This window comes from Staurois parvus, unplaced genomic scaffold (genome assembly GCF_062004578.1).
Source record: "Staurois parvus isolate SC_StPar_1 unplaced genomic scaffold, SC_StPar_1.0 ptg000186l, whole genome shotgun sequence".
In the NCBI taxonomy this organism is placed as follows: Eukaryota; Metazoa; Chordata; class Amphibia; order Anura; family Ranidae; genus Staurois; species Staurois parvus.
Window position 1 is genome coordinate 8,230,662 of NW_028317982.1, and position 27,072 is coordinate 8,257,733.

Consider the following 27,072-nt stretch of genomic DNA (forward strand, 5'->3'; position numbering starts at 1 on the left):
CACTTAAGCTGGCAATCCAGCTTTCTCAAATGCATCTGAACCCGCCTACGCTATTCCACTGTGAATCTGTTAAGCCGATGGCCATTTATAGGTGGCAAAGGCATTCCCCGCTCCACAGCAGCACGTATGCTAGGGGCATGTATATGTGCAGCTGAAGGGTAGGAATCATATGTTTATGATTGGCTGTTGACCTTGACAGCTTCCCAGTGGGATAGTTGAGGCAGGTTCAGACTTGTGTCTGAACCCACCTAAGCTCATCACTGGTTTCAAGGTCCAGGGGCTGCAAATGCAACGTTCCAGATCTCCCCACGTCATCTGGTCCTCAAAGCCCCTTTGCAATGTCATCACTCCTCTCCTAAATTCTATGAGAATGTCGCCAGTGAATAGTCAATTGGAAGCATCCACATCACATTGGCAGTGACATGGACACTTGAAAAAGGACCCTGCCAGATGTAAACAGAAGAGAGGAGAAGACTTGGGACTGGACAGTCATGTGATCACAACTTTAGGGAAGAAAAAAGGGCATTTGGATTTTTCATTTCATTCCAGCAACCAGTTAGAGGGGAGTGGAGGGGAGGGTCCAAGTCTTCTCTCCTCTTCTTTACAGGGGTCCTTCTTCGATTATCCATGGGGTTCTTGTTTTGAACTGATTTGTGCTTTAAATAATGTAATCACCCCTACTTTTGCGCCAGGTGCTTGGACAGCGCGACATTCTTATCACCCTAAGACCTGTCCTAGGTTGTTATTTCTGTATGTAAAATAATCTTTGAGAGCAAGCTTACTGTGGTCTCCACAACAAGCACAGAGGGTATGTGCTGCATATTACAAAGACAGGTAGCACTTGCAGTATTGCATATTTTGATGTCCTTGTTAGACCCTAGGCTATCAAAAAATGAAGACTGATAATAGATATATTAACTTTGGGGAACAGTATATAGGGTGATATGAAAGTGGCACACAGCAAAAACGTGGTGTGGCTAAATTGCGCAAGAGGCTTAAAGAGATACTTTGTCATGTTTACATACAAAGAAGAAAAAACTAAAAAATATACAGCATGTACAACAAAAGGCGCTGGGGTTAATCTACTATAGGTAAATAGGATGTTCACTTGGCAAAGAAAGTTCTACTTTGCATGGAATAAGCCTCAGTGCTGGGTGAATATGGTGAAGTTTCACTTTGCAAAGAATACCCAATCACCTTCAAGGAAAATAAAAGAAACTGCATTTTTGCATGACATGATTCGATAATGAATGTCAGCAGATCTTCACTTTATTTAATAAGCTCTGGGGCAAATTACATGGCAAAGTATACAACCTATTTCCCTTTTTGCTAAATCAACCCCAAGTACTGTGCAAAGTCCATATTTAAATGCTGTCAACATTTGAGAACAAGACAGGAACATCAGAGAGTGCTTAAGTTTAGCATTAGAAAACTTTAATAATAAAAAGACAATAAGCAACTCACAAAGGAAGCAAAATATGGTGCCTGTCATAAATACATTCCAGTACAGATCTCATGTGGATGGATGGCAGATCAATCTATTCCAGGAAACAGCCTTACCGCCACTGGCCAGATGGAAGTAACCAGGAAGCAGGCTTAGAACCAGGAACCAGTATACTAAGGATCTTGGTGGAGTGCAGGCCAGGCCAAAAGTGATGTCAGATGTTGTCGTAGACCAAAGGGGGCAAGGCTAAGAGTTTTAGAGCATCCCAGACTCCTTTCTCAGTGAGGCTGTTTCCTGGAATGGAGTGATCTGCCATCTATCCACATGGGATCTGTACTGGGATGTGTTTATGACAGGTGCCATATTTTGTAACCTTTGTGAGTTGATTATTGTCTTTTTATCATTAAAGTCTTTCTAATGCTACACCTAGGCACCATCTGGTGTCCCTTTCTTATTTATCATTACAGAGAATTCTTCAATTCTCCTTATATGAACTCTTGGGGACTTTTCATGCTCACGCAGTTTTCTCCTTTGGGCCATTACTTAGCCACACTATACAAACCTCTTACACCATTTTTCATTTCCTTTTTTTCCAACATTTTAGAACCAATAACTAAAACAGCAAAATAAACATTTGCTGTCTTTTACACATATGAATGTTACAGGACCACCTTGCAAAACGTGGCGGAGAAGGGGCTGGTCATGTCTCTGGTCAAAGAGGAAGCCGGGGAGATTTGTACATCATGCAGTGTTGACATGGCTCAGATAACTTTTGCAAATGTTTCAGTTACATACTGTAGATACATAACTTGTAAGGGTAAATAAAGACACTGGTCCATTTATGTGCGTGTGTTTATATCACTACCATGTTTAACATCCCTACACATTGTGCTCGCAAAGAACCCCTTCTAAAGGTTTTTTTTAATCTATCCAAAGTCCCCAAAGTCTTTCCTCATAACTGAGGTTCTCCAGTCCCCTCCTTTCAGCTACATTACCCTTCTCTGGACTCTCTCCATTTAGAGTACATTCTTCCTGAGGATTGGTGACTAAAAGCTGTACGGCATACTCAAGATGTGGCTGAACCAGAGTTTTGTAAAGTGGTAGAATTATAGTTTTATTGCTTGTGTAAATACCTTTTTTTAATGCTTGCTACCAATCTGCTAGCCTTCCTTGCTGCAGCTTGGCATTACATACTATTGCTCAGTCTGTAATATACTAGGACCCCTATATTCTTTTCTATCCTGGATTCCCACAGCAGTTCTACCCCTGTAACATGCATTAATATATTTAGCTCCTAGGTACAATACTTTACATTTTGCAATATTAAACCTCATCAGAGAAACCACAGAAGCCAATGCAACTAGTACATCTACTGTAATACTGAAAGCATTCAACAGGCCCACCAGGAGGTAGATGGAGTGAGAGTTTATGAGAAGGATTCTATGTAAAGCCCTTCTAATCTCAGGCTCCATAGATGCAGTATGAACTGCATTGTAGTCTTTCCAACCATAGTGCTTACACTTTGTATATGGCCAGAAAAACTACATGATATTGCTTGCTCACATAATACATTATATCCATATTCTTGACTGTATAGAAACATTTAAACTGTAAATAACATGCTTGCCACTCAGTCAAAAAATGAAACCTGTGCATTGGATAAGAGCAGCAGTATTATATTAGCACAGAAAGGAGAAAAATCAATCACTCTTAAACACAGGGAAAAAAACATCAGCTTTGTTATTACCTTGGTGAACATGGGTTTCCCATGCTGAGTGACCATGGTACATTGATCACAGTCCACGGTGATGGATGAGTTGTGGTAGGATTCTTTGGAGTGCTTGAGAATGTAATAGAGATCAGTGACACCCCCTTCAAACACTGTGCTAAAGTATCGAGGAATGAGAGTCCTTCCAATTGCTGGGGAGGGAAAAGACAGAAAAAAAAATAATTAGATTTCAAAACCAAGATCCAGGCTGCTGGCTATGGCCTCAGTATTTGTCGTTTTGGAGAATATTTTATCTTCAGGATAAAATCACATTAGATAACGCAGGATGTTGACAGCATGCACGGTACAAAATATGAATGTCATTTACTAGCCCTTAAGTGTTCTATGTAAGTCCAGTCATTTGTTATAGCAGGAAATACAGTTAAAGAGGATTTACTAAACTATAACCGATATATATGTTTATACAACAAACTCAGAGTAGAAATATGATCAAACCTGTTTTATCTTTAGCAACAACAGCCACACAGCTTACAATTGGATTGTATTATCTCTTTTAGATTTACCAACCATTTAATGTGAAGGTTTCCCTAATTAGGTATAAAATGAATGGATTGTTAAAGTAAGCCATTGAACTTTTGAGGTAAAATCCAACTCCAAGTTTGGGATTCCCCAGTTTGCTTCTTTGGAGCACCTCCGACTCTTAAAAAACCTTCTATACATACTTTTTTTCTGTGAGTCTTTGGTCTGGTTGTATGACATCACAGGAGGAGAGGGTGGTTCCTTGATGATTTGGGCTGACAGGAAATGGGTAAAATGCCACTCGGTATTCAACCCAGGTGTAGCACAGCATAGCTTGAGCTTTGAGTCTGCAGAGGACAGCACCAGAGACCAGGTAAGTGTAGTATATTTTAACTTTCATAAATGCTGAGGAATTCTTTTTTTTTTTACTTTTTGCCCAACTTGGAGTTGGCCTATAAATACAATCTGCAAAATACAGTAGAATCTGATTGTCACATTTGTTCTGGCCTTCCCTCTGCCATTTAGCAGTCCTACTATACACATTGGACTAAGAGAATAGCAATTCATGCCAACAGTAAAAGTAAGGCTCTCAGAAAGAAGCTTGTGGATGCCTTTGAGTCTGGCAAAAGATAGGCATAGCATTTAAAATCAGTCATTCCACTGTAAGGAATATAATCTATAAGTGGCATGGATTTCAGATGACAGCTAATTTGTCCAAGACTGACAAACCAGTCAAATTCAACCCAACAGCTGAGCATTTGATGCTAAAAGAAGTTTCCAAAAACCTCAAAATGTCATTGCAGGATCTGCAGGTAACTCTTGCAACAGTTGATGTTAAAATGCATGTATCTGCATACAGAAACAGACCAGACCTTTTGGAACAATGTGCTGTACATTGATAGATACATAGATACATTGATAGTTACAGAGGTAGAGTTGTTTGACCAAATTAACAGTAGGCATGTTTGTCACAAAACCAAGACAGCATTTTTGGAAAACCTATTGTTTTGCATGACTTTGGAAATGTTATGGTTTGGGTTGCTTTTTTGCTTCAGACCTTAGCAGCTTGCAGGAATTGAGTAAAATATTAAATCTGCATCATACCAAAGTGTGCTTGATAAGAATATGAGGCCATGGCATTGATTTACTAAAGGCAAATAAACTGTGCAGTTTGCAAGTGCAGATGCACTTCTTTTACTCTTAGCGAATGCGGTGAAGTTTTACTTTGTAAAGAATAACCAATCAAGTGCAAGGAAGATAAAAAACATTTTTCTTGCTTGCACATGATTGGGTGATGGAAATCAGCAGAACTTCACAACATTCACTAAGCACTGGGAAAAATGAGTGCAACTGCACTTGCAAAGTGAACAGTCTATTTGCCGTTAGTAAATCAAATGGAGCAGACTAGGGGGTATCTTTATTTAGGATTTTTCATTAATATTGAACTTGGAGGGTGTAAAGAAAGCATGAAAGCACCCAAATAAAAGAAAACCGGTATACTAAACACTTCGAGTGCTACAACTCAATCTTGTTCAACTGCACAAAATGTCCCACGAAATCTCTTATGCTGTCAGGAGACTAGGACTTTCCACATAAGACGAAAAGCTGCATTCACTAACTTCCAGCACCCAGGGTCATCTACTTACATGGCCACAAGATCATCGGTTGGCACTCTTCAGTGAGGGAGATACAGACACACCACCATAGGACATCTGGGCACCTTTCCCTCAACTTCCTCCTGGCACTTTCCAGTGTGCTTCTCCAGAGCCAAACAGGCTCCAGGACTAGGCTTTGCAAACAGGCCCCCCATCTAAAGCCTCATCTGGGGCCTCTATGTCTTCCAGATGGCACCTCCAGTAATTCTGTCCAGGGGTCTCCTCCAGAAGGACTGGACCCAGGAACTCTCTCCCTTTGCCTCAGGCAAGCATATTTATTGACTCTCCAGCTACCTACTGGGCACACCTCCCCAGGGATTGTTTACACTCTCCATAAATATTCAGGTTGCTGACTTCTCCTGTTCTTCCTTCCACTATAACTCTAGAATCCTCTAGAATATAGAGGGAAGCAATCAGAATAGCAACCCATGAGACAATGAGAAGGTCTGAACAATTAACCCCTGCTCCACTGATTGCAGAGGAGCCAACAAAATTTGCAACCTGCACTAATCTATGAGGGTGCTACACATCAGAGCAAAACCTCCCTCTTGGTATGCATAGATAAGCTGGTTGAAGAATGTAATTTAATCCGTGCTGATTTGGATAAATTTAAAGGCCGCATCACTGAAACTGAATCCAGACCCTCTATTACAGAGGATCTCACTGCAAATCACACCAATTATATAGCTGTTTTGCAACATTCAGTGTCCACTCTGACAGCCAAAGCAGATGACGCCAAAAATAGACTTAGACGCAATAATGTCAGGATACTGGGTCTTCCTGAGAGTGCCATCAGAAGTCATCAGAATTTGTAGAATTATTTTTTAAAGAAATCCTTGATCTCCTATCTGTTTCATCCACTTATGGTGGAAAGGGCTCACAGGGTCCCACCTGGCCGCAATATATCAGGTAACAATCCGCGCCCATTCCTGGTGCATTTTCTAAATTACCACGACAGAGATATCATCCTTTCTGAGGCTAGGAAATGCCCTGCTTTACAATTTGGAAATGCTTCCATTATGTTATTCCCGGATTTTTCTGCTGAATTACAGAAGAAAAGAAAAACGTTTACTGATATTCGCAGATGCCTGCGTGACACAAATATTTAATACAGTATGTTATATGCCAGTTTCCTTCGTGTGCAGTATGAGGGATACTCCCGTTTTTTTGACTCCCCTGCTGATGCAGATGGATGGCTTTCTACTCTGCGGTAACTACTGGTTTCCTGAGAAGTCATGCTTGTTTGTATGCACTACTTTATATTCGCCCTTGGATAACCTCCATGGGGCCCCACTTCCTGTTAATGGACACTCTTTTTGGTCTATTCCATTGGCGATGATCCTGTTTTTTATCTAGCTCTGGATGCAGCTTGAGCAAGTCCCGTGGTTTACCAGGAATTGCAGTCTAGCCAATATATCCTCATCTCATGAGTATGGAGACGGTTTGGACAATTTCCATCAGATGTTCTGCGGATGACCCATAATCCTATACTGGAACTCTTTGGCCTTGGCTCATCTATTGATGATCTACCCTGCCCATTCTCAGTTCTTCCCTGAAGAAGTCTGATTCGTGGGACTACCCTGTTGTTTTAGCCTAGTTGCTATTAGAGAAGGACTTCAAGTTTTGTTAAGGGTATAAAACTGACCGGTCAGTTGTTGGGGTTACTGGTCAGTAGGGAGGTTCTACTATTGTTTATGAGAAGTATGTTTAAGTTTGTATATGACAACCGTACACTCCTTAGATTTCTGTTGTAACGGGTTTTGGGGTATTTGTGGTCGGTAGGGGGCTATGGAGGCCCCCTTCTAGGGCTGATGGCCTTCTCCCCCTACTGGCCCTTTCCATCACTTCCCTTTTTTGCCCACTTGAATGGTCTATGGCCCTCCTTCCATTATTTCTTATGTTGGATATTTAATGGAGCTTAGAGTGATCTCATGGAATGTCCGAGGTTTGAACCATAAATTTAAGAAGTCCCTAATGTTTAAATTTCTCCAACTTTACAAACCGCATATTCTTTTTTTGCAAGAAACTCATCTCCTGGGTAGTAAAATCTTATCCCTCTGTAGGGCCTGGCTGCAACAGGCTTTTCATGCTACATATTCTAGTTATGTGAGAGGGGTTGCTATACTCTTGAATAAATTCTTACAGTGTACTGTAGTGCAGGTATGTTTAGATCCTGGGGGCAGATTTATTATTTTAATCCTAGAGATTTGCAATGTGAAATATGCTTTTGTGAATGTTTATTTGCCACCGCCTTTCTCTGCTGAGGTATTATATAAGATACAGGAACGGCTGGCCCCGATACAGGTCTCTGAGGTGATTATTGCTGGTGACTTTAATACGGTACTTGACATCTCTTCAGACTCCTTGAACCCTAGGAGGACCATCTCTCTGGATTTGGAGATATGGTCCCAAGCCTTTGGTTTGACTGAGCTGTGGAGGCTTCAACATCCTGAGGTACGTTACTACCCATGTTTCTCAGCAACTCACAGGTCGGCCTCTAGAATTGATCAGGCATTTACCTCTCGTTCATTGTCTAAGTCAGTGCAGAGGGTCGCTTACCTACCGGCAGGTATCTCTGATCATTCCCCACTAGAGTTGACATTGAGGTTGGAAGACGGGAGCCACCCAGGATGTTGGAGACTGGATCCTAAGTGGATTCGCAGCACCAAAGTACAATAATTATTATCTGGGTCCTGCTCTCAGTTTTGGGAAATTAATGCTCAGTCTACCTCCCCTCTGTTAGTTTGGGACGCCTTTAAAGCTTATACACGAGGGCAATATATCTCGGCCATTAAAACAGCAAGGAAGGATTTCACCAGTACCACCTCCTTGTTGGAACTTAATGTTGCTAATATGGTTTTTACATTCGCAGACTCCTCTACTGAGGACAATTATGCCAGGTTGGCTGGGGCCTGCAGGGAGCTGAAACTACATTTTACGTCCCTGTCCGATGCAGATGCAGGCCTTCTCGTGGGCCGATTGTTTGAAAATGGTGGTAAGAATAGCAAATTGTTGGCAAATTTAGTGGTTGAGTCTCATCAGCAGACAATAATTCCCCGACTTTTGTCCTCTACGGATGACCTCCTTCTAGAGCATTTTCAGATCCTGTGGGAATTTAGAAGTTATTTTCAGTCTCTTTATAGTCCTCGCTCCTCTCCAGATCCCATGGTTTTGGGGAATAGATTGGGGAGCCTGTCCTTGTCGCGTTTGTCGGATAATGATGCAGCAGAACTTGACAAAGAAATTACTATCTCAGAAATTGAGGCAGCCATTTGTTCATTTCCACCCAATAAAACCCCCGGGCCGAACGGATTGCCTGGAGACTGCTATAAATTATATATTTCAGATCTGGCATGGCATCTTTACGATCTCTGCAGGAAAAGTTTGGCCCAGGGTGTCCCCCCCCCTCCATGTATCAGGCTCACATTGTCTTGATACCGAAGCCTAGTAAGGGTCCTTTACGCTGCTCCTCCTATAGACCCATATCATTATTGAATTATGATTTAAAAATTCTGACTAAAATTTTAACACAGAGGTTAAGAAAACTCCTTCCTTCTTTCCTAAGCATGGATCAGACTGGGTTTATCCCTGGGAAATCTAGTGATATTAATTTGCGATGCGTTTTGTCACATATTCAGTTCCCTCCCGGGTGATGGTCATGCTTGACATTGAAAAGGCGTTTGACTCTGTTGACTGGGTTTATACGTCTAAGGTGTTGGAGCTGATGGGTTTTTGCCAACATTTTAGTTCCTGGTTAAGCATTTTATATAGTGATCCCCAGGCCCAGATCAAATTGGGTGATGACCTTTCTGACCCTTTCCCTGTGGGTAGGGGGACTAGACAGGGATGTCCTCCTTCACCTGCCCTCTTCGCGTTGGTTATGGAGCCCTTGGCTCAGGCCTTGCGGATGTCCCCCGAGGTTCGGTACATGCAGGTGGGCACTATTACAGAGAAAGTGGCTTTATACGCAGATGATATGGTGTTGTTTCTCCATGATCCCGGTCCATCCCTTAAGGCGGAATTGGCCCTGATTTCTAATTTCTCGCCATTATCGGGACTAAGGGTTAACTGGGAAAAATCTCAAATTCTCCCTATAAACCAGAGTGCTAAAACTTTGCTTGATCCTGACATCCCCTTGCAGTGGGCCTCCACAGTGAAATATTTGATTATTGTGGTTTCATCAAACCCCTTAGATTTCTGTAGGCTCAATTTATTGCTGTTATTCTTGAGGGCGAAGCAATGTATGGCGTTATGGACTAACCTTCCACTCTCCCTCATCGGTAAGATTAACTTTGTCAAAATGAAACAACTTTCCTCCTTCCTCTATGTACTCCGACATACTCTGGTCTTGATTCCACGGAAATACTTCAAACAATTTGATGCAGCAGTAGTCTCTTTCCTATGGGGTTCGAGGCAGCCAAGATTTAAACTAAGGGTGCTGCAGAGACCCTGGATTGAGGGGGGACTAGCCTGCCCTGATCTATATTCTTATTACCTTGCGGTGTTGCTCTCTCATGTGCACAACTGGATTGTGGCTGATGAGCCCAATGCTGCCGTGGTATTGGAGGCAGCTTTCATAGGCTCTTATGAAGTCCTCCGTAACCTGTTATATAGGGGTCCAGCCACACCTCTTCCCATTATTATGGCTATGAGAGTGGTCCTTAGGGCCTGGCAGTTGCACTTTCCTTTAGAGTCCTAAATTAGGTCACCCCACACTCCGTTATGGCTGAATCCCTCTTTAAAAGAATTCTTTCTTTTCCCTGACCCTCTCAGTCCGCTCAGAACATTTGATTCCTTAATAGCTCAATATGCCCTCCCCAACTCCTATTTTTTTAGATAAATTTAACTACGTCATGCTTTTCATCAACAATTTCAGGGTAGTCCAGTACAGTTTCTGGAGTTAGGGTGTGAGCCCATGCTGTGGGATGAGTTCCTGAAGAAACCTTTCTCCTCTATTTACAAAGCCTTGCAGCCGTTGGTCCGTATTGGTCTTGATCATCTTTTTGCGCAATGGCGTGTGGAGGTGCCTGATTTGGACTCTGGGGATTAGGAAGACATATGGGAGCATCCTGTGCAGAATTTGGTTTCTACTCGTGACCGATTGATTCAGTTTAAGATTCTACATAGAATATATTATACTCCTCATAGGCTGTGACAGATGTTTCCAGCACACACTTCTACAGTAGATGTTGGCGTTGCCTTGAGGATCCAGCTACATTTTTGCATATCTTCTGGATCTGCCCTGTTATCCAGAGATACTGGACAGATGTAGTTGACAATACATCCTCTATAACTACGGTTTTTGTACCACTATCTATTGAGGTTTGTCTGTTGGATTTGGTTCAGGCCTTGGCTATCTCTCGCACCATGAGAACCTTGATTGGTTTCTTGCTTTTTTATGCTCGCAAAGCGATACTCTGAAAGTGGAAGTCCCTCATGCTCCCACATCCAGTTTCTGGAAACAGCTGGTTAATACGGTTCTCCCTCTATATAAATACACTTATGAATCTAGGGGGTGTCCCTCTAAATTTATGAAGGTGTGGCATATCTGGATTGACTCTTCCGAGTCGGTCCCTTCCAGCCCTGATTAGGATTGAATGATGGTTCTCTACCTCTTGTTGCAGATTTTTTTCCTCGGTGTGCGTTGTCAGTAATCTTCTGTGCGAATTGTCTTCTGCCGTATCTAAGCCCTGTGATAGCATTGGTTGCAGTTGTCATCTGTTTGTTGTTGTTCACCTTATCTGTGTGTTATGCTTCTCCTCTTGTTTGTTTTTTTTTGTTATTATTTGTGATTTGATCAAGCCTGGGTATGCCCAATAGGCTTTGTATTCTCCATTTTATGTCAATAAAGAGAATTTAAAAAAATAAAATAAAAACATATATATGTCGATGCATAAGTCACAGTGGCTAAGTGGTTAGCGCTTCTGCCTAGCAGCACTAAGGTCATTGGTCTGAGTCCCAACCACGGTACTTCCCGCCTGGAGTTTGCACGTTCTCCTTTTGTCTATATGGTTCCTCCCGCACACCAAAGACATGCTGTTAGGTAAATTGGTCCTAGTATGTGTATATATATATGAAGAGGTTTTTAATAAATAAGTCAATTTAATATTTACATTTTAAATGAAAAAATTGGGTAATGGTGTATTCAATAAATGTTGTATCATAGGCATATATAGTGTAATAGTTGATAAATAAAAATATCGTAAATTGGGCTGGGGGAGGGGAACTTTTCAATTCTGGAATTGGATAGGGGACTCAACACAGCTGGGGTACAGGGAAAATACCCTTATGCCACCTACTTTCCAGACCTTGAAAGTCAATGTTAAAACTGGCATTAAACGCATTCATTTTCAAGCTGAAAAGTCCAACTTGCTTTTTGCACATTTATCTGTGTGATTTTATTCAGCACATTTTATTCACTGGATCCCATCAAATTCATCAGTTATTGCAAGATCCATTCTCTGACATAAAATTTTATTGATATATTAACATGTAAATTAAACTGGGAACACTACAATTTTTTTCACAATCACATTTTTCATTTAAAAATTACATATCTCTGATTTTATTACCTGTGTTCTCAGTTTTAGTGCTAAGTATTGGCAGTGAATTAGGAAACATCTAAAAGTAAGCCATTTTAGTATTCAGTTAGCTGAGGACTGGCATTTTTCATGCCAGTAGTAAAAATGGCTATTTAATTCCTGTGAACATCATAGTTGTCCATGCAATAGGAGGGGAAATTGCCATAAGAGGGAAATAAAATGTGTTTTATGGATCTATTATTACAAATAAAGAGTTCTAGGCACCACAGTTTTGGCAGTGATATGAATTGGCACAGGTGCCATTACCTTTGATGCATACTAGCACATTAGGTTGTGTGGAACTGGGGTTTACCAGCTAGTTGCAATTTACACCTCTGACAAATGCAAAGTTCTGAGTAGACTGCTAAAGTGGTATAAAAGACATATTACCAAACGCAGAGCTTGCAAAGAGCCCAACAGCAGGAGTGTGGACTTCCTGGCCCTTGGATGACTTTCCACCTTTAGAGACCGTTTCCTATTATGAGGTGAGGATGTCCACACCTTGTCACCTCATAAGGAAGTAATGCTTTTTATTATTAGATGCTGTCCTAATTATGTATAGTACCTCCCGTTTGGAACAGTGATGTCACACAGGGGCATTTTTTAAGAGTCAATAATTGGGCCAACGTCATCCTATTTGCAACAAAGTGGAATCTCCATTAATAAATCATCTTTATTAAAGTTAGAGGAAAGAATAGGGTTAAATGTTAAGATTAGCTTATAGGAAAACTGTACATTTAGTATAGCTATACTTAAAATGTTTCCCCGCTCCCAGCAACCCCCTCCCCAAATCTGCCACTTACCTGTACAGGATCCACAGTGATCTTTACTGTTGAGTCTCTAGGAGCCATGCAACCTCTCCTTGGAAAGTATGCACGGTAGATTTCCCATTCTTTTCTAATGAAAGGCCCTTGATTTTTGTCCTCAACAGTCGAAGGGTTTTTATCAGCATTTATCCAATTTTTATTTCCATGATTTTGTATGTTGCTTTTTTTATGAAAAAATATTATATATTTCCTAGGTGACAATGTATGAAACCTTTTCATATTGGATCATTTAGATTGCTTGTATCTACTGGAGGTACTAGATGGGAAATGATTGAATTCTTGTTTTTTAAGCTATGTGTTTGGCTTCTTTACAAAGTATTTTCAGGGCTACCAAGAGAATATAAAGCGAAAAAAAACTGAAAAATACAATTAATGCAGGCACCTCATCTTGTATGCTGTTTTATTTAACAAGGCAAGAACAATTCTTTTCTCCATTTAGACACTATGAAGATTATTTACTAAAACTAGAGCATGAAAAATCTGGTGCAGTTCTGCAGAGAAACCAATCAACTTCCAGGTTTTATTGTCAAAGCTTAATTGAACAAGCTGAAGTTAGAAGTTGATTGGCTACCATGCACAGATTCTGAGTGCTCCAGTTTTAGTAAATCTCCCCTATATGTCCAAGTGGTACTTGTTGGACCAGCGAGTTGGCAACCTTATTCAAGGGGTGTATTACCAAAAAGATAAGTAAGGTAAGATAGCAAGATCTCTTGGGGTGGTTTTACAGACAACTATGAAGATAAATCTGGTGATATTATTACAGAGATCAGTCCCTGCACCTTTAAAAACAATCTTTTTACTAATCCTTTTGCTTGTGTCTTCAGTCCAACCAGTTAATGTCACAGGTTCTCCCCATTGTCTTCTTCTACCAATGGTGGGTGGGTCATGAGTCATGACTGATGCAGAAAGTGATGTCATGTAATGATGTGACACCAGTCTTTGCATATTTCTCTCTTGAGTCTAGGGTGATGGACAAAGTCATCATGCCTTGAGCTCACAAGAAGTGTGTTGAATGACAATGAGCATCATTCAACCCAGAAAAGAACAGCAGGGGATTGTTGAGGGTATGAGTCTGAAGAGAAGAGGTGAATATAGCAACCAGAGCTGCTTTTTCTTATTCATGGACTGCTAGGGAAATTTAGCATTGTTTTGCCTAAGCTGAAAATGGGCTTTAAAGGCTTGCAACACTATTGTCATTAGGAAGATCATACAGGGTTTGTTCATATTTGTGACTGGGGGTGGTAACCACTTCTCCAGTTCATCACATTGGCTGGAGAAGGTTGTACACATATTGCCAAAGTTATACCCCATGTCACGATCAGCAACAGTGAATAGAGCTGCAATCGCAGGGTTAGAACACGTGCTGAGGAGGCAACATATCACCTTCCAACCACCCTTCAGATGCCCTTTAAAAAGCAATCCACTATGGATCTGCTGCTACTGTAAATGAGCCCAAAGAGTGTTTTCATTAGAGTTTACGGGTTGAATCAACACTAAATATATATTTACCGGTATATGAAAAGTCAATATTTCAGAAAGGGACAGACAAATTATTTTTCTTGAAGGATAGACCTAAGCAAAAGTACTTTTAAAGTCAGTGCTATTGTTCTATGGGTGGGATGGGTTTACTAAGAATAGGAAATAACTCTTTAATGTCTTTCTGAAAGGCAGAATATCGGTAAATGATTATAAACCAAATATTACTTAGTCCTGATTTCTGCACTCTGTATTACTTACTTGCACTACTTACTTACTCCCATACACTATGCATTACATACTATTGACTTCTATTACTTCTACTGACCTCTGCACTCTGCATGACATACAAGGGTCATTATTAATCTCTGAATTCTGCGATTCTTACTCCTGACCCTTGCACTCTGCATTACTTACTACTGACTCCTGACTCCTGATTTCTGTGTTGCTGACTACTGGACTTTTCAAACCTTCCTTACTTTAATGGGGCCTTGCTTGGTTATTGCCAAAATAAAAGACAATCTCTTGCCTATTGGCCTGGAAAATGGGTAGAGCCGATTTTCAAGATTTGTTTCCAATAGACTTCACGTTTTTAATTTTCGGACTTGACAATGGGAACCGAACCCATACACATTTGTTCATCCGAAACACATGAGCATCCCAAACATCAGGAGGTAAGCACCACTCAGTTCAGTAGAAAAGACCATCCACTGCCACCACAGAAGCCAAAGAAGGACCTGTGATGGACTGGCCTATAGATTGTGCTTAAAAGGAGAGCTTTGACATCGTCTGACTAACCTGCACAAGTAAAGGTATGTGCAAATTTATATGGATACATTGGAAGATTTTTGGAAATCCTCTCCAATTTAGAATTTATTTTAGAATAATAATATCAATATTATTTTCAAAGTTCATTAGGCTGACACATGCTGAAGGGTTAGCATGAATAGCTCAACCAATAGGAATGCTGGCCAAGAAGAGAACAGTGTCTCCCTGAGAGCAATTGGTGGCAAGACATCAGTTTATCTTCTAACAACCTGTGTGTGGCTGGTACCCACTGTTATCTTTTTCCTGATTTTGCCATTTGATGGGTTTGAGGCATGCACTATGAAAACTTCCGTTTTCTGCAAAATGTAGGAAATAATTAACTTTCAGTTGTAAAGATATTTCCCAACATGATGAAAAACCCTGTGATAAAGATCTTTTCCCACAATCTTATTCTCTCATTACTGGCCATGTACTGATTGTAGAAAGCACTTCTTGGTGATTAAACTGCTCAGTTTTATTGGGAAATGTATGGCCAGCCTTAGCTGCATTAAACAAGATTTTGTCCAGATATAAGGTACCCCTCTCTGGAATGGAATTCCTTTCTTCCTCTAATTCATGCACCGTGGTCCACTCTTCACTTTAATAATGAAAGAGTGATGAGTGTGCGCAGCCTCTAATTAATTGCCGCTGTAAAGGTAACATCAATTGCCTTAGAAAATCTGTGTTCTATACTAGCCCTGATGAAAACATTAGTTTGACTTAAGTGGATTCCACACTTAAAGTTTAAAAGAAGACACCTCAGCTCAGCAATTATTCTAGAGTGGAAGCTAATAGAGGTCAGTTGTAGTCCTGAGTTTATTAATGCTGACAAAGGTTTCATGATGAATCCCTGAGCAAGTCATTAAATGCTCCACAACGATATAACGCTGTGCCTGTGTCTGCCTCTGGAGTTCTCTTTTAATATAGGCCACTCTATCTTCCCAATAAGATTCCAAACACTCCCATATCTTATCGTAAATTAAGGAGCAATTCCAGGAAAGATAAAATCAACCAGTAAGCCACTAATATTATGGTAGCTAAACTAATACTGTAAAATTCCCCTAAGGCATCCCATACATGATTGATTTTCTTTCATTCAACCAGCGGTTGAATGAAAGAAAGAGAATCAATTCCCCATCCACTAATTCAGGGTGGATGGGGGAATCCCTCCTGAGGAGGTATTGCGTTCAGACAGCAGGGAGGCTGCCCTGCTGTCAGAATATGCTCATCAGCACCACCAGCTATAGCCAGAGGCACTGATCAAACAAAGATTTTCCATCAGGTGGTTTGTACATAAGTCGATCGAAAGACAACCAGCCTGCCCATAGAAGGATCAAAATTTGTCCAGTCTCTCTAGTCTGCTGCAGTTGAGTCTAAAGTAGCTCATCAAAGGGTCATCCGGGGTGTACTTCCTAAAGTCTTTACTATGAACCTTCTGTCTTTGTTTTCTGCATCACCACTTACATGCAACAATAAGCCAAGATGGCTTCCCTGTGCAGCCACTTCTGGTCAGGATTGGCCTTGGTGTAATATCAGGGCTCCGGGTATGACCAGAGGTGTGTGGACTGACACAGGGAAACGCAGGCTTCAGATATGGTATAAACAAAATGATTTATTAAGACTAACAATACAAAACGCAGTGCAAAACTAAACATGAACACAGTGCAAACAAACCAAACCACCTACAGATAACAATACATACAATGCAAGAGTCATCAGGCAGGCCGGGACAGTAGCAAACGGGCAAATGGAGTACCAGGAACAGGCGGGAGAGTGGTCGGGGTCACAAGCTGGGTTCAGTAACTCACGGGCAGCGCGGTGCAGAGGGTCAGGCAGAGAATGGTCAGGGTCACAAGCCAGGGATCAAACAGGAGAAGTCAGCAGAGGTCAGGATCAGGCAGGGTCGGTAACAAGTCAGGCAGAAACAGAAACAGGAACAGGAACACAGGATACAAGATACAGGGGCCCATGGAAAAACACACACCAAGGCCCTGACTGTGAGTCTGGCCATTCCTTAAATACAACCCCTGCAATCAGCTTAAGGTGTTTGGCTGATTGCAGGGGAGAGTCTCTGACTGCTGAGAGCACCCGCTGGCCAGCCCTGGTACTGCAGCCCACAAGGCAGGTGAGTCCCACCATTATTGGCAAGTCCATTCCTGACAGGGGGGGAGGGTCGCTTGGCAAACCTCAAACAGCGGACGTTTGAATCAAACTCACAATTGACCCAAATTCGAAGCAAATCTCTAGTAGCTCAGTAAAGCCTTCTTAACATGGAAGGTATTCACGTGTCTCATTCCACCACCTATCCCATAAATACGAGGATTATTCCTCATTTCAAAGAAGTGGCAGAAGCTTTGCAAATCATTGTTTTTTGCCCCATTGTTTAGATACACATGTACAAACACTATTATATAGTGCAAATATGGTCAAATATTATACTGCCATTTATTGCAAATTGCATATAGCTGTTTCAGGCCATTTGGCCATCATCAGTGCAGTGTATGGAAACCATGACCTCTTTGGAGTAGTCTTATCCCATCATATACTGTATCTCAGAAATAAAATGATTATTCCTCATTTTAGGACAGTAGACAGAGCCATGCAGATCATTGGTTTAGCTCCATTGGCCCGATGTACATCCAGGTGAAAAGGGACTGAGGAAGACTGGAGTCAAGTCACTGGACTGTGAATTTGTTACTGGAGTTTTGCACGGAAACAGGGTGCTGTCAAATGGGACTTTTTCTATCTAAATGAATGTTGGGCATATGATGCTATGTAATATTGGTGTAAATTGTATTTTTGCACTGCAATATTGGGGTGGCATTTAACCACTAGTCTACAGAGCACTTATACCCCCTTCCTGCCCAGGCCAATTTCCAGCTTTCAGCGCTGTTGCACTTTGAATGATAATTGAGCGGTCATGCAACACTGTACCCATATGAAATTTTTATCATTTTTTTGTGACAGATAGAGCTTTATTTTGGTGGTATTTAATCACCTCTGGGTTTTTCATTTTTTCTTAAACAAACCAAAAACCACTGAAAATTTTGAAAGAAAAAAGTTTTTAAAAAAAACTAAGTGATTTTTCTCTTTTACTGATGTGCGCTAATGAGACTGCAGTGATGGGCACTGATAGGCTGCACTGATGGGCATTGACAGGCATCACTGATGGGCACTGAAAGGCAGCACTCATATATGGCACTTATAGGCGGCACTGACTGGCTCTGATAGGCGGCACTGACTGGCACGGTTAGGCGGCACTGATTGGCAGCACTGATAGGTGGCATTGACTGGCATTGATAGGTGGCATTGACTGGCCCTGATGGGTGACACTGAAAGGCAGCTCAAATGGGCACTGATATGTGGCATTGATGTGGCACTGGCAGGTGGCATGGATGAGCACTGAGAGCTGGCACTGATGGACACTGACAGGTGGCGCTACTGTGGCTACACAGATCATCAGGGCACACTGATCATCAGGGCCCTGATGATCTGTGTACATGTCCCCTTCGAGGAATGCCGATTACCGGCTCTCCTCTCCTCGCTGACAGCTCGTGGGGGAGAGAAATGGCGATAACCGGCATTTCCCTGTTTACATGGACACAGCTGATCACATGACCGAGCCGACATCTTCGGCTCTTTCCGTGGATCGGTGATCCACTGTATCCGAGGGACACAGCGCAACGCCGATCACCGCGCTGTGCGCTCCAGGAGCCGCTCATGCGTGGTTAGAATGGGAGGACGTCATATGACGTCCTCCCAGAACCAGAGAACCACCTTGCGTCCTTCATATTACTATATTGCAGGCGGGAGGCGGTTAAAGTATAACTAAAGGCAAAACTCTCTATTTGTCATCAAAAGTGATAGTAAAAATAATTCCCAAATTTTTGGTTTTCCCTAGGAAAGTATTAGAGAGGAAATCGTACATAGTTACATAGTTACATAGTTAGTCTAGCTGAAAAAAGACAAACGTCCATCCAGGTCAACCATAGAAAAAAAAGTTATAATCCTATAGCCACAGTTGATCCAGAGGAAGGCTAAAAAAACCCCCCAGCAAAGCATGATCCAATTTGCTCCTGCTGGGAAAAAAATCCTTCCTGATCCCCCGAGAGGCAATCGGATATTCCCTGGATCAACTTTACCTATAAATATTAGTATCCAGTTATATTCTATGTATCTAAGAAAGAATCCAGGCCTTTTTTAAAGAAATCCACTGAGCTGGCCAGAACCAACTCTTGCAGGAGTCTATTCCACATTTTCACAGCTCTCACTGTGAAGAAACTTCTTGCAATGGGGGCACTAGATCTGGTGACCTGGGGGTCCCCAAGAAATTCCCTTAATTTGCAGGTATTTCCTCTCACTTCCTCTTTGGCTATGGGACAGGAAGTGAAATGAAGGGAAATCTCTGCAATAGGACACAGATGGCAAAAAAAAAAAAAATCTGTCAGGGGTTATAACCCTCCCTTACTCTCTCTAAAATTAAAATTAAAATTTTGCCTATAGTTCTTCTTTAAAAGGTCACAATGCTGTCTCACATGCATATGTGATAGTGGTATATGAGACTTTTGATTTAAAAAAGGCAGTGGCAGGGAATTTGCATTTTTTAATTTGAATTAAAACATATGGACACTATAACGGGGTATTCCACAGCATGGTAAGTGGTATAAATTTGATTTACAACACCGAATTACTGGTAAACCCTTTTCTAGTAAACCCTTGAAATGAATGACCTGCTCTATACATGACACATGGAAATGTGCTCTTGCTTGATCACACATGTCTGGTGTCTACCAAGCCTGACTTAGCTTAGCTGTGTGCTGCCATGAAGTGCTACTTTGGGCCTAGATGAAGAGGACTCCAGTTGTCCCCCATGGGGCTGATTAGTGGAAAATAACACAGGAACCTTTCAATGCTGTCCTGTCTTGCTAATGCAAAGACTTGATTTTGAGATACTGCTAGAGCCTTGTTGTCAAGTAACCACCTAAAGTATAAGAGTTTAGCCAATATAGCAAAAGAGGGGTCCAGTAAGTTAGAAATACACGCGGAAGACCAAAAAACTGTGTTTTGAATAGACTCTGCAGGTATCCTCTTGTCCTTTATTTCTATGTGTCCATGAACACATGCATTACAATCTGCAAACAAAAAACAGATTGTGATTGATTGGCACCCATCATTCTGAACATCCAGAGAAGATTACACCTGGGACATTTTTTGCCAAGTACGTGGGCCTAGGACATTCACAATGTACTTGCTATTAAACCAATCAATCAATATTTAGGTCAATATTTAACTATATCTACTGAGGATGAATCAGAATCATGTTTCAACTGCAAATGCACAGTTACATTTTCGTGGTTATTACTGTTATCTTCTACAAGTAGGAGATGACATAAAATAATATTGGAGTCATTTACGTCTCTCACTCTCATTTCATATACTAAAAGAACTGACAAAAATATCAGATCAGATTAAAAAAGGGTAAAGCTAGACAAAAAACACAGACATCTAATAAAAGGGTGAATATCTTCAACACAGGACATGTTTGAACACACTTCCCAAGCTTCTAGCAGTACTTTACCCAGCACTTTATAGACAGAAAACCTACGCTTGGCCTCTTGTACAGCAATGAGTCGATAGGCCTGCCAATACCTAAGCATTATTACTCCACTGAGCTTAGCAAACTTTTGTTGTAGACACAGATGTTTGCTGGAATGCTTTATTATGCCATACTGATTGTAGTCCCAGTCTAGCTCTAATCTTCCTCTATTGGCAGCTGTAAGGATTCTGGCCAATAGCATCGGTTAATTGCTGCATTTCCTAAGCATCTTATTCCCCCGTGCTTCCAGACGGAGAGCAATGAAGAGCTGAGCTCACTGATGGAGCTGAAGGAAAAATCTGCTCAGTGTGTTTTTGAAGCTTCGTTTTTCAATGTGGTTAGCAGAGGACCATGTACTGAATGTTACAAATGAGTGTAGCGCCACTGTTCTGCAATTAGACCATTGGCTGACTGGAAGGAGGGGCCGCAGTGGAACTGTTATTATTATTGTTAGGTATTCTGTAAATGTAAAAAATAATTTTATATATTGGATAGTTTCAAAAATATTATTTGCATTTTCTATTTCCTGACAAGATTAGTCAGCAGGATGGAGCAGTGGATGAGAATCCGAGTATCAGGTTCAGATTGTACAGAAATGCATCATTACCTACAATATATATATATACTATATATTTATATATAGATAGATAGATAGATAGATAGATAGATAGATAACATACATGATAGATAGATAGATAGATAGATAGATAGATAGATAGATAGATAGATAGATAGATAGAGAGATAGATAGATAGAGAGAGAGATAGAGAGATAGATAGATAGAGAGATAGATAGATAGATAGATAGATAGATAGATAGATAGATAGATAGATAGAGAGATAGATAGAGAGATAGATAGATAGATAGATAGATAGATAGATAGATAGATAGATAGATAGATAGATAGATAGATAGATAGATAGATAGATAGATACATAGATAGATAGATACATAGATAGATAGATAGATAGATAGAGAGATAGATAGAGAGATAGATAGATACATAGATAGATATATATTCACCATCCACTTTATTAGGTACACCTTGCTACTGCCAAGAAAATATCCCCCATGCCATTACTCCACTACCACCAGCCTGATACAACACAAGACAGGATGGATCCATTCTTTCATGTTGTTTAGGTGAAATTCTGACCCTATTATATGAATGTCCTCTGACATCAACAAGGCATTTTTGTCCACACAACTGCCGCTCACTGGATATTTTATTTTTCGGACCATTCTCTGTAAACCCTAGAGATAGTTGTGCATGAAAATCCCAGTAGATCAGCAGTGTATGAAATAATCAGACCAGCCTGGCTGGCACAATAACCATACCACTCAAATCCCCTTTCTTCTCCATTCTGATGCTCGGTTTGAACTTCAGCAAGTCACCTTCACCACGTCTAGATGCCTAAATGCATTGAGTTGCTGCCATGTGATTGACTGACTAGTATTTTGTGTTACCAAGCAATTGCACAGGTATACCTAATAAAGTGTCCGGCAAGTGTGTATATATATATATATGTATATATATATATATATATATATATATATATATATATATATATACAGTACACATACACACACACAGTGTGTTACATGTCCACACTGTCAGGAATTGGCTCTTCTGCCTCTTTATTTTATTACTGTGATACAGTCAGTGCGCATACATAGTAACAGATGTAGGCATCTTTTTTTTTTTTTTAAGCACAAAAACAAAAATGTAGTTTACCAACCCAAATGAGATGGCTGCATTAGTTTTTTTTTTTCATTTCACCTGGTGATCTGGCCAGTAACACACTCCCTGTCTTAGGATGTCTCCACTCTGGATGGAGGAGACACCTTTTGGAAAGCAGCATTGTCACTATGAGGAGAGGGTAGTGTTAGATACATTAGCAGATTTAGTAGGCCTTGACTAACAAGTTAAAGTCGAATTTATATTTTTAACCCCTTGACGCCAACAGTATGCAAATATGTGGTCTCTCGGCTGCTGGGCCTTGACGCCAAGCGGCCACATATTTGCGTACCATTTGAACATACATATGTGCTGAGAGTGCATGCCCTTCGCGCTCCCAGCACATATGTCAGTGTCTCACAGAAAGGTCCCTTGCAATTGAGACCTTTTCCGATCATGTGACCACCGTGACAGCAAATCATGGCAGTCACAAGACCCTAAAACCCTGCCCTGCCTCCTGGCATCTGAAACCCCTTAAAGGGCGTGAAGAGGTTAATCAATTGCAGACACGCTATTTTCCTTTTTGAGTTAAATGTTTTACATAAATGAATAAAAGCTGACAATTCTAAACACCCCTGTCAGTGTTAAATAGTTTGTCTCAACCCTCTAATTGCCACTTTTGTTAGACAGCTCGGTCTGTCCAAGGAAGCTGAAAAATAGCAAAGCCTAAAAAAAATAAACGAATGCAGCCACCACATCTAAGAACTGGTAAGCTACAATTTAATACATTTTTATTTTAGCGTTTAATACTGCCTTAACTTTTTATTTGCTGTAGCTCAAAATTAAAATTCTAAACGCTGGCAGCCCACTGAAGAGCCAGACCAACACAGGGTGAGCGACCTGGGTCTCCAGAGCTCCAAACACCCCCTTCCCCTCACATTGTTCCAGTCAACAGCACAGCTCAGGAAGCATGAGCACTATTTTGTTCCAGTTTCATTTGTTAAGTAAATCATCATGTTTCGTCACATTCGTTATGTTAGAATGATTGGCTTTCGGAAAGATTCATCATTTCAGTAGAGTATATCTTCCTTGTTCTGAATCGATTCATATTTCCGTAAGTTCTGTTATTCTTTTATTTCAGAAGATTGGCTTTATTCGTTTCAATGTAATTAATTAATTTGTATTCATTCGTTATGTTATTAAGTAGAATTAATTTTCCCATTCCCAACTGACTATATTTGTTGGGCCACGCACATATAAATGAAACAAATGATCTCTCAAGTTCAACTCCAATGCAAAAAGAATCCTATGACAATATTCACATTACGCTCACTAGAATAACACTGCATGGATCTGAATCAATTCAGATCATTTGTTATGTTGTTACGTTGTTTTGGATGCTTCTAACGTTCACAAAAGGCCCAAACTATTGCATCATGGCATCCAAATGAAACAAATAAATGCAAATGAAGTTGGTGTTTTTGTTATAGTTTATTTTAGAGTAGTTGAAATTTGTTAATAGTTGTTAATTCGTACATTGGGATACATTTGACTTTCTGAATCATGCAAACTACTTTCCAAAAAAGGTGACATATTTCACTTTCTCTCAATGCAAGACAAGTCTATAGATGAAATTTGCTCGTGTGACTAGAATGGTTCTCTCTGTTTACACCCAGGATTATTAAGGACCATTTCCAATCTGTATATTAAATATGATCATTGAAACTTGTCAAGGCAAACAAGTAAAGATATGAAAGGCTTGTTAAAGGAGAAGTACAGCCAAAGGTCGTTTGGCTGTACTTCTGTGGATCACAGGAGCGCAGTTCATTCAGCACTGCTCTGACCTGTTTTCAGCTGACAGCGAGCTAAAGCCGCTCTCTGCTGACATCACTCAGACGGTCCAGGCTGGGGAAAGATCCCGACTTTAAAGTCGGGATCCACCCCAGAGTCTGGAGTGGCACCTAGCTCAGCCTGTCAGCGATCTGCTGAGAGCCTGAGCCAGCGGCTCCCTATGCCTCCACAACCCAACACTCCAGTGAGCGCAGGGGGGGCATAGAGCAGATAGCGGTGACTGACAGTCTCGCTCTCTGCTCAGAGCGCCTGTGAGAACTCAGTGATCAGCGGTCATGTGAGTTCTCACATTTACAGCCGACGGGGGACAAATGCAACATTGGACTGAAGCTGCATCCACCTAGGTAAGTATGATTTGCCAATAAAAGCCATAGCCATACTTCTCTTTTCAATTTACTTTCAAAAATGTGCATTTACAAAACACTATTATTTCCCTTTAATTGGTTTCTACTGCATAGTCCTAAATGATCACAAACTGTGGTCATCTCCTTAAACATCAATCCAATAATACTGTGCTACACTAAAACTTCAATGTGTATAAATAAAGATTTTTTTCAAAAATAGAAGTGTCCATAAATTAATAAAAAGCAGTCTTCAAAAAATGTCCGAAAGTCTTCATGTAATTATAAACAAGTGAAGAGTCACCATACAGTGACAAATTCAATCTCCAAAACAAACTTGTGTACCATAGAAACAATTCTTTTCGGTGGTCAGATGTGTGCCTCCTCCAACACCCCACATGTGTAAGTGAATCTGCTCACCTTAATTATAACCTTCAAATTCTAAGAGGTTACACAACATTGGAAATATGAAAATAAACCGGCTTTCCAACAATTCTGCCCTCAATGATGACATGGGATACCGTTCTAGCTTTTTCTCATATGTGTCTACAAAATTCGCTCTCTTTCAATGGCACAAGCCCCCCCTTCCCCGTGGGCATATTATAATCTACCTTACAAACTGTATGGATTATAGGAACTCTCATGTTCTGTACAGAGCTACACCAATCATTGGTGTTGGGCTAAAAAATAACTCCTACAACAATCAACATATAGATTGATTTTACACTCAAAGCACTAATCAAAAAGTTTATGTGTTTTTTCTTCTTTTTTACAAGTTTAGAAGGGTAATTTTTGTTACCAGAAAATAATAGCCCAAGTTCAAATTTCACACAACTCAATAAGTCAAAAGAAGAACTCACCTTCCTCCTACTGCCTACTCCTGCCAAAAGCTACCCTAATGACTTTCAATTAGAAAGAGATAGTCTGAAAGCAAAGACCTTGTGTTCTGCTATTTCCTTGGAAATCCAATTATGCTCTCTGTCAAGGTAAACCTGTACTGAATGTTTAAACGCAAATGAAAGGTTATATAAAAAATACAAAACATCAGTTTTAAAAATTACTAACTTAACAATAAAACCAACCCCAAATTATTACAATTTCCCTTTAACAGCAAAAAATATAAAGAAAACATGTAGATTTCCAATGCCTGACTATAGCTTATTTCAAAAATGGCTACATCTGCTGTGTTTAGCCAGGAAGCAGCACACATTTTGTTTCCAACACTAATATAATTGGTCTTTCTGGGACTTTAGCACAACCGTTTAATGCTACATATTTTTTTTGTTTATGTCCCATAGGTCACTTCCTGGAGAACGCTCACAGAGTTGCCTTGTCAACCAATCTCAAACACCAGTAACCAGCATCCTTTGCAGCTTCTACAGGATTGTATAGCAGGGTTATTTAAAGCACACCTGAAAGGTCCTATATCTGAAAGGTTGTGATCCATTTACTAATGTATTAATTATGGATTTCATAATACAGGAACTCTAATTGCCTTGCTTTAGAATATAGTTATATCAACAAGCCAACGGTAGTATGAAGAGTACTGTAACCCACAGCAGCCAATCAATTGAACACATTGCAGAGCTTTGACTGCTGTGTCTGATGGATAGTGAAATGTGATTGATTGGGTTAAATGCACATTGCATAAAATCATTACTCTGAAACTGCCTCATTACAGCGAAACTGCATGAAAATATTGGAAAAACGCCTTTAACCCCTATTATAATCAGAGGCCATTGATGCTTAGATTTACAGAACATGATTAGCAGTATCGGCATCATGTAAGCCTTTGTGTGTGCATAGAGGTGCATTCATTTGTAGTGTTAGGTAGGTGTGTTGTCATGCATCAACATGTTTCCTTTGTGTGTTGACAAGCATCATTAACCACTTCAAGTCTGGACACTCTCACCCCCTTCCTGTCCAGGCCAATTTTCAGCTTTCAGTGCTATCACACTTTGAATGACAATTGCGCGGTCATGCAACACTGTAACCATATTTTAGCATTGTTTTTGAGACAGATAAAACTTCATTTTGGTGGTATTTATTCACCACTGGGGTTTTTATTTTTTTCTATATAAATGAAAAAGTCAAAACATTTTGAAAAAAACGTGTTTTTCTTATAAAATTTTGCAAATAAATAATCTTTCTTCATAAATATTGGCCAAAATGTATTCATCTATATTTTTAGTAAAAAAAAAAATAACCCAAATTAGTTTATAACCAAAAATTATAATTTTTCGAAAAAAAATGTTTTACATTTTTATTTTATTTTTTTTTGCTCCAAAAGCAATTTATTAGAAAAAGTAAGGTATAACAATGTACATACAAATGTGGATCGCAGTCTGTACATAGACACAGCATGTAGCATCCTGTTTTGCAGACGGGCCGTGGGTTTAAACTGCAGTACAAATCAAGGTGAGATATATCATTATGTCAAATATTTATAATAAACCAGCAGATATGAAGAGTATAGTAGATAAATCGATATAAGTATATTGATTACCAATCTATTGACTTGTGAGCCCGTATGTTAAGGGAATGTGAAGTGTTAGGTAAGGGAAGCAC

General features: G+C 40.3%; 1 protein-coding gene across 4 annotated transcripts in view; it reads right to left on the reverse strand.

Annotated features, from left to right (window-relative positions):
- Positions 1–27,072, reverse strand: part of LDB2 (LIM domain binding 2) — a 426,688-nt gene that overhangs the window by 140,494 nt on the left and 259,122 nt on the right. For all 4 annotated transcript variants that reach the window (XM_089677450.1, XM_089677451.1, XM_089677449.1 and 1 more), the window contains exon 3: positions 3,192–3,364. In XM_089677450.1, the coding sequence (XP_089533576.1) occupies positions 3,192–3,364 (173 nt within the window). The remainder of the gene's footprint in view (positions 1–3,191; positions 3,365–27,072) is intronic.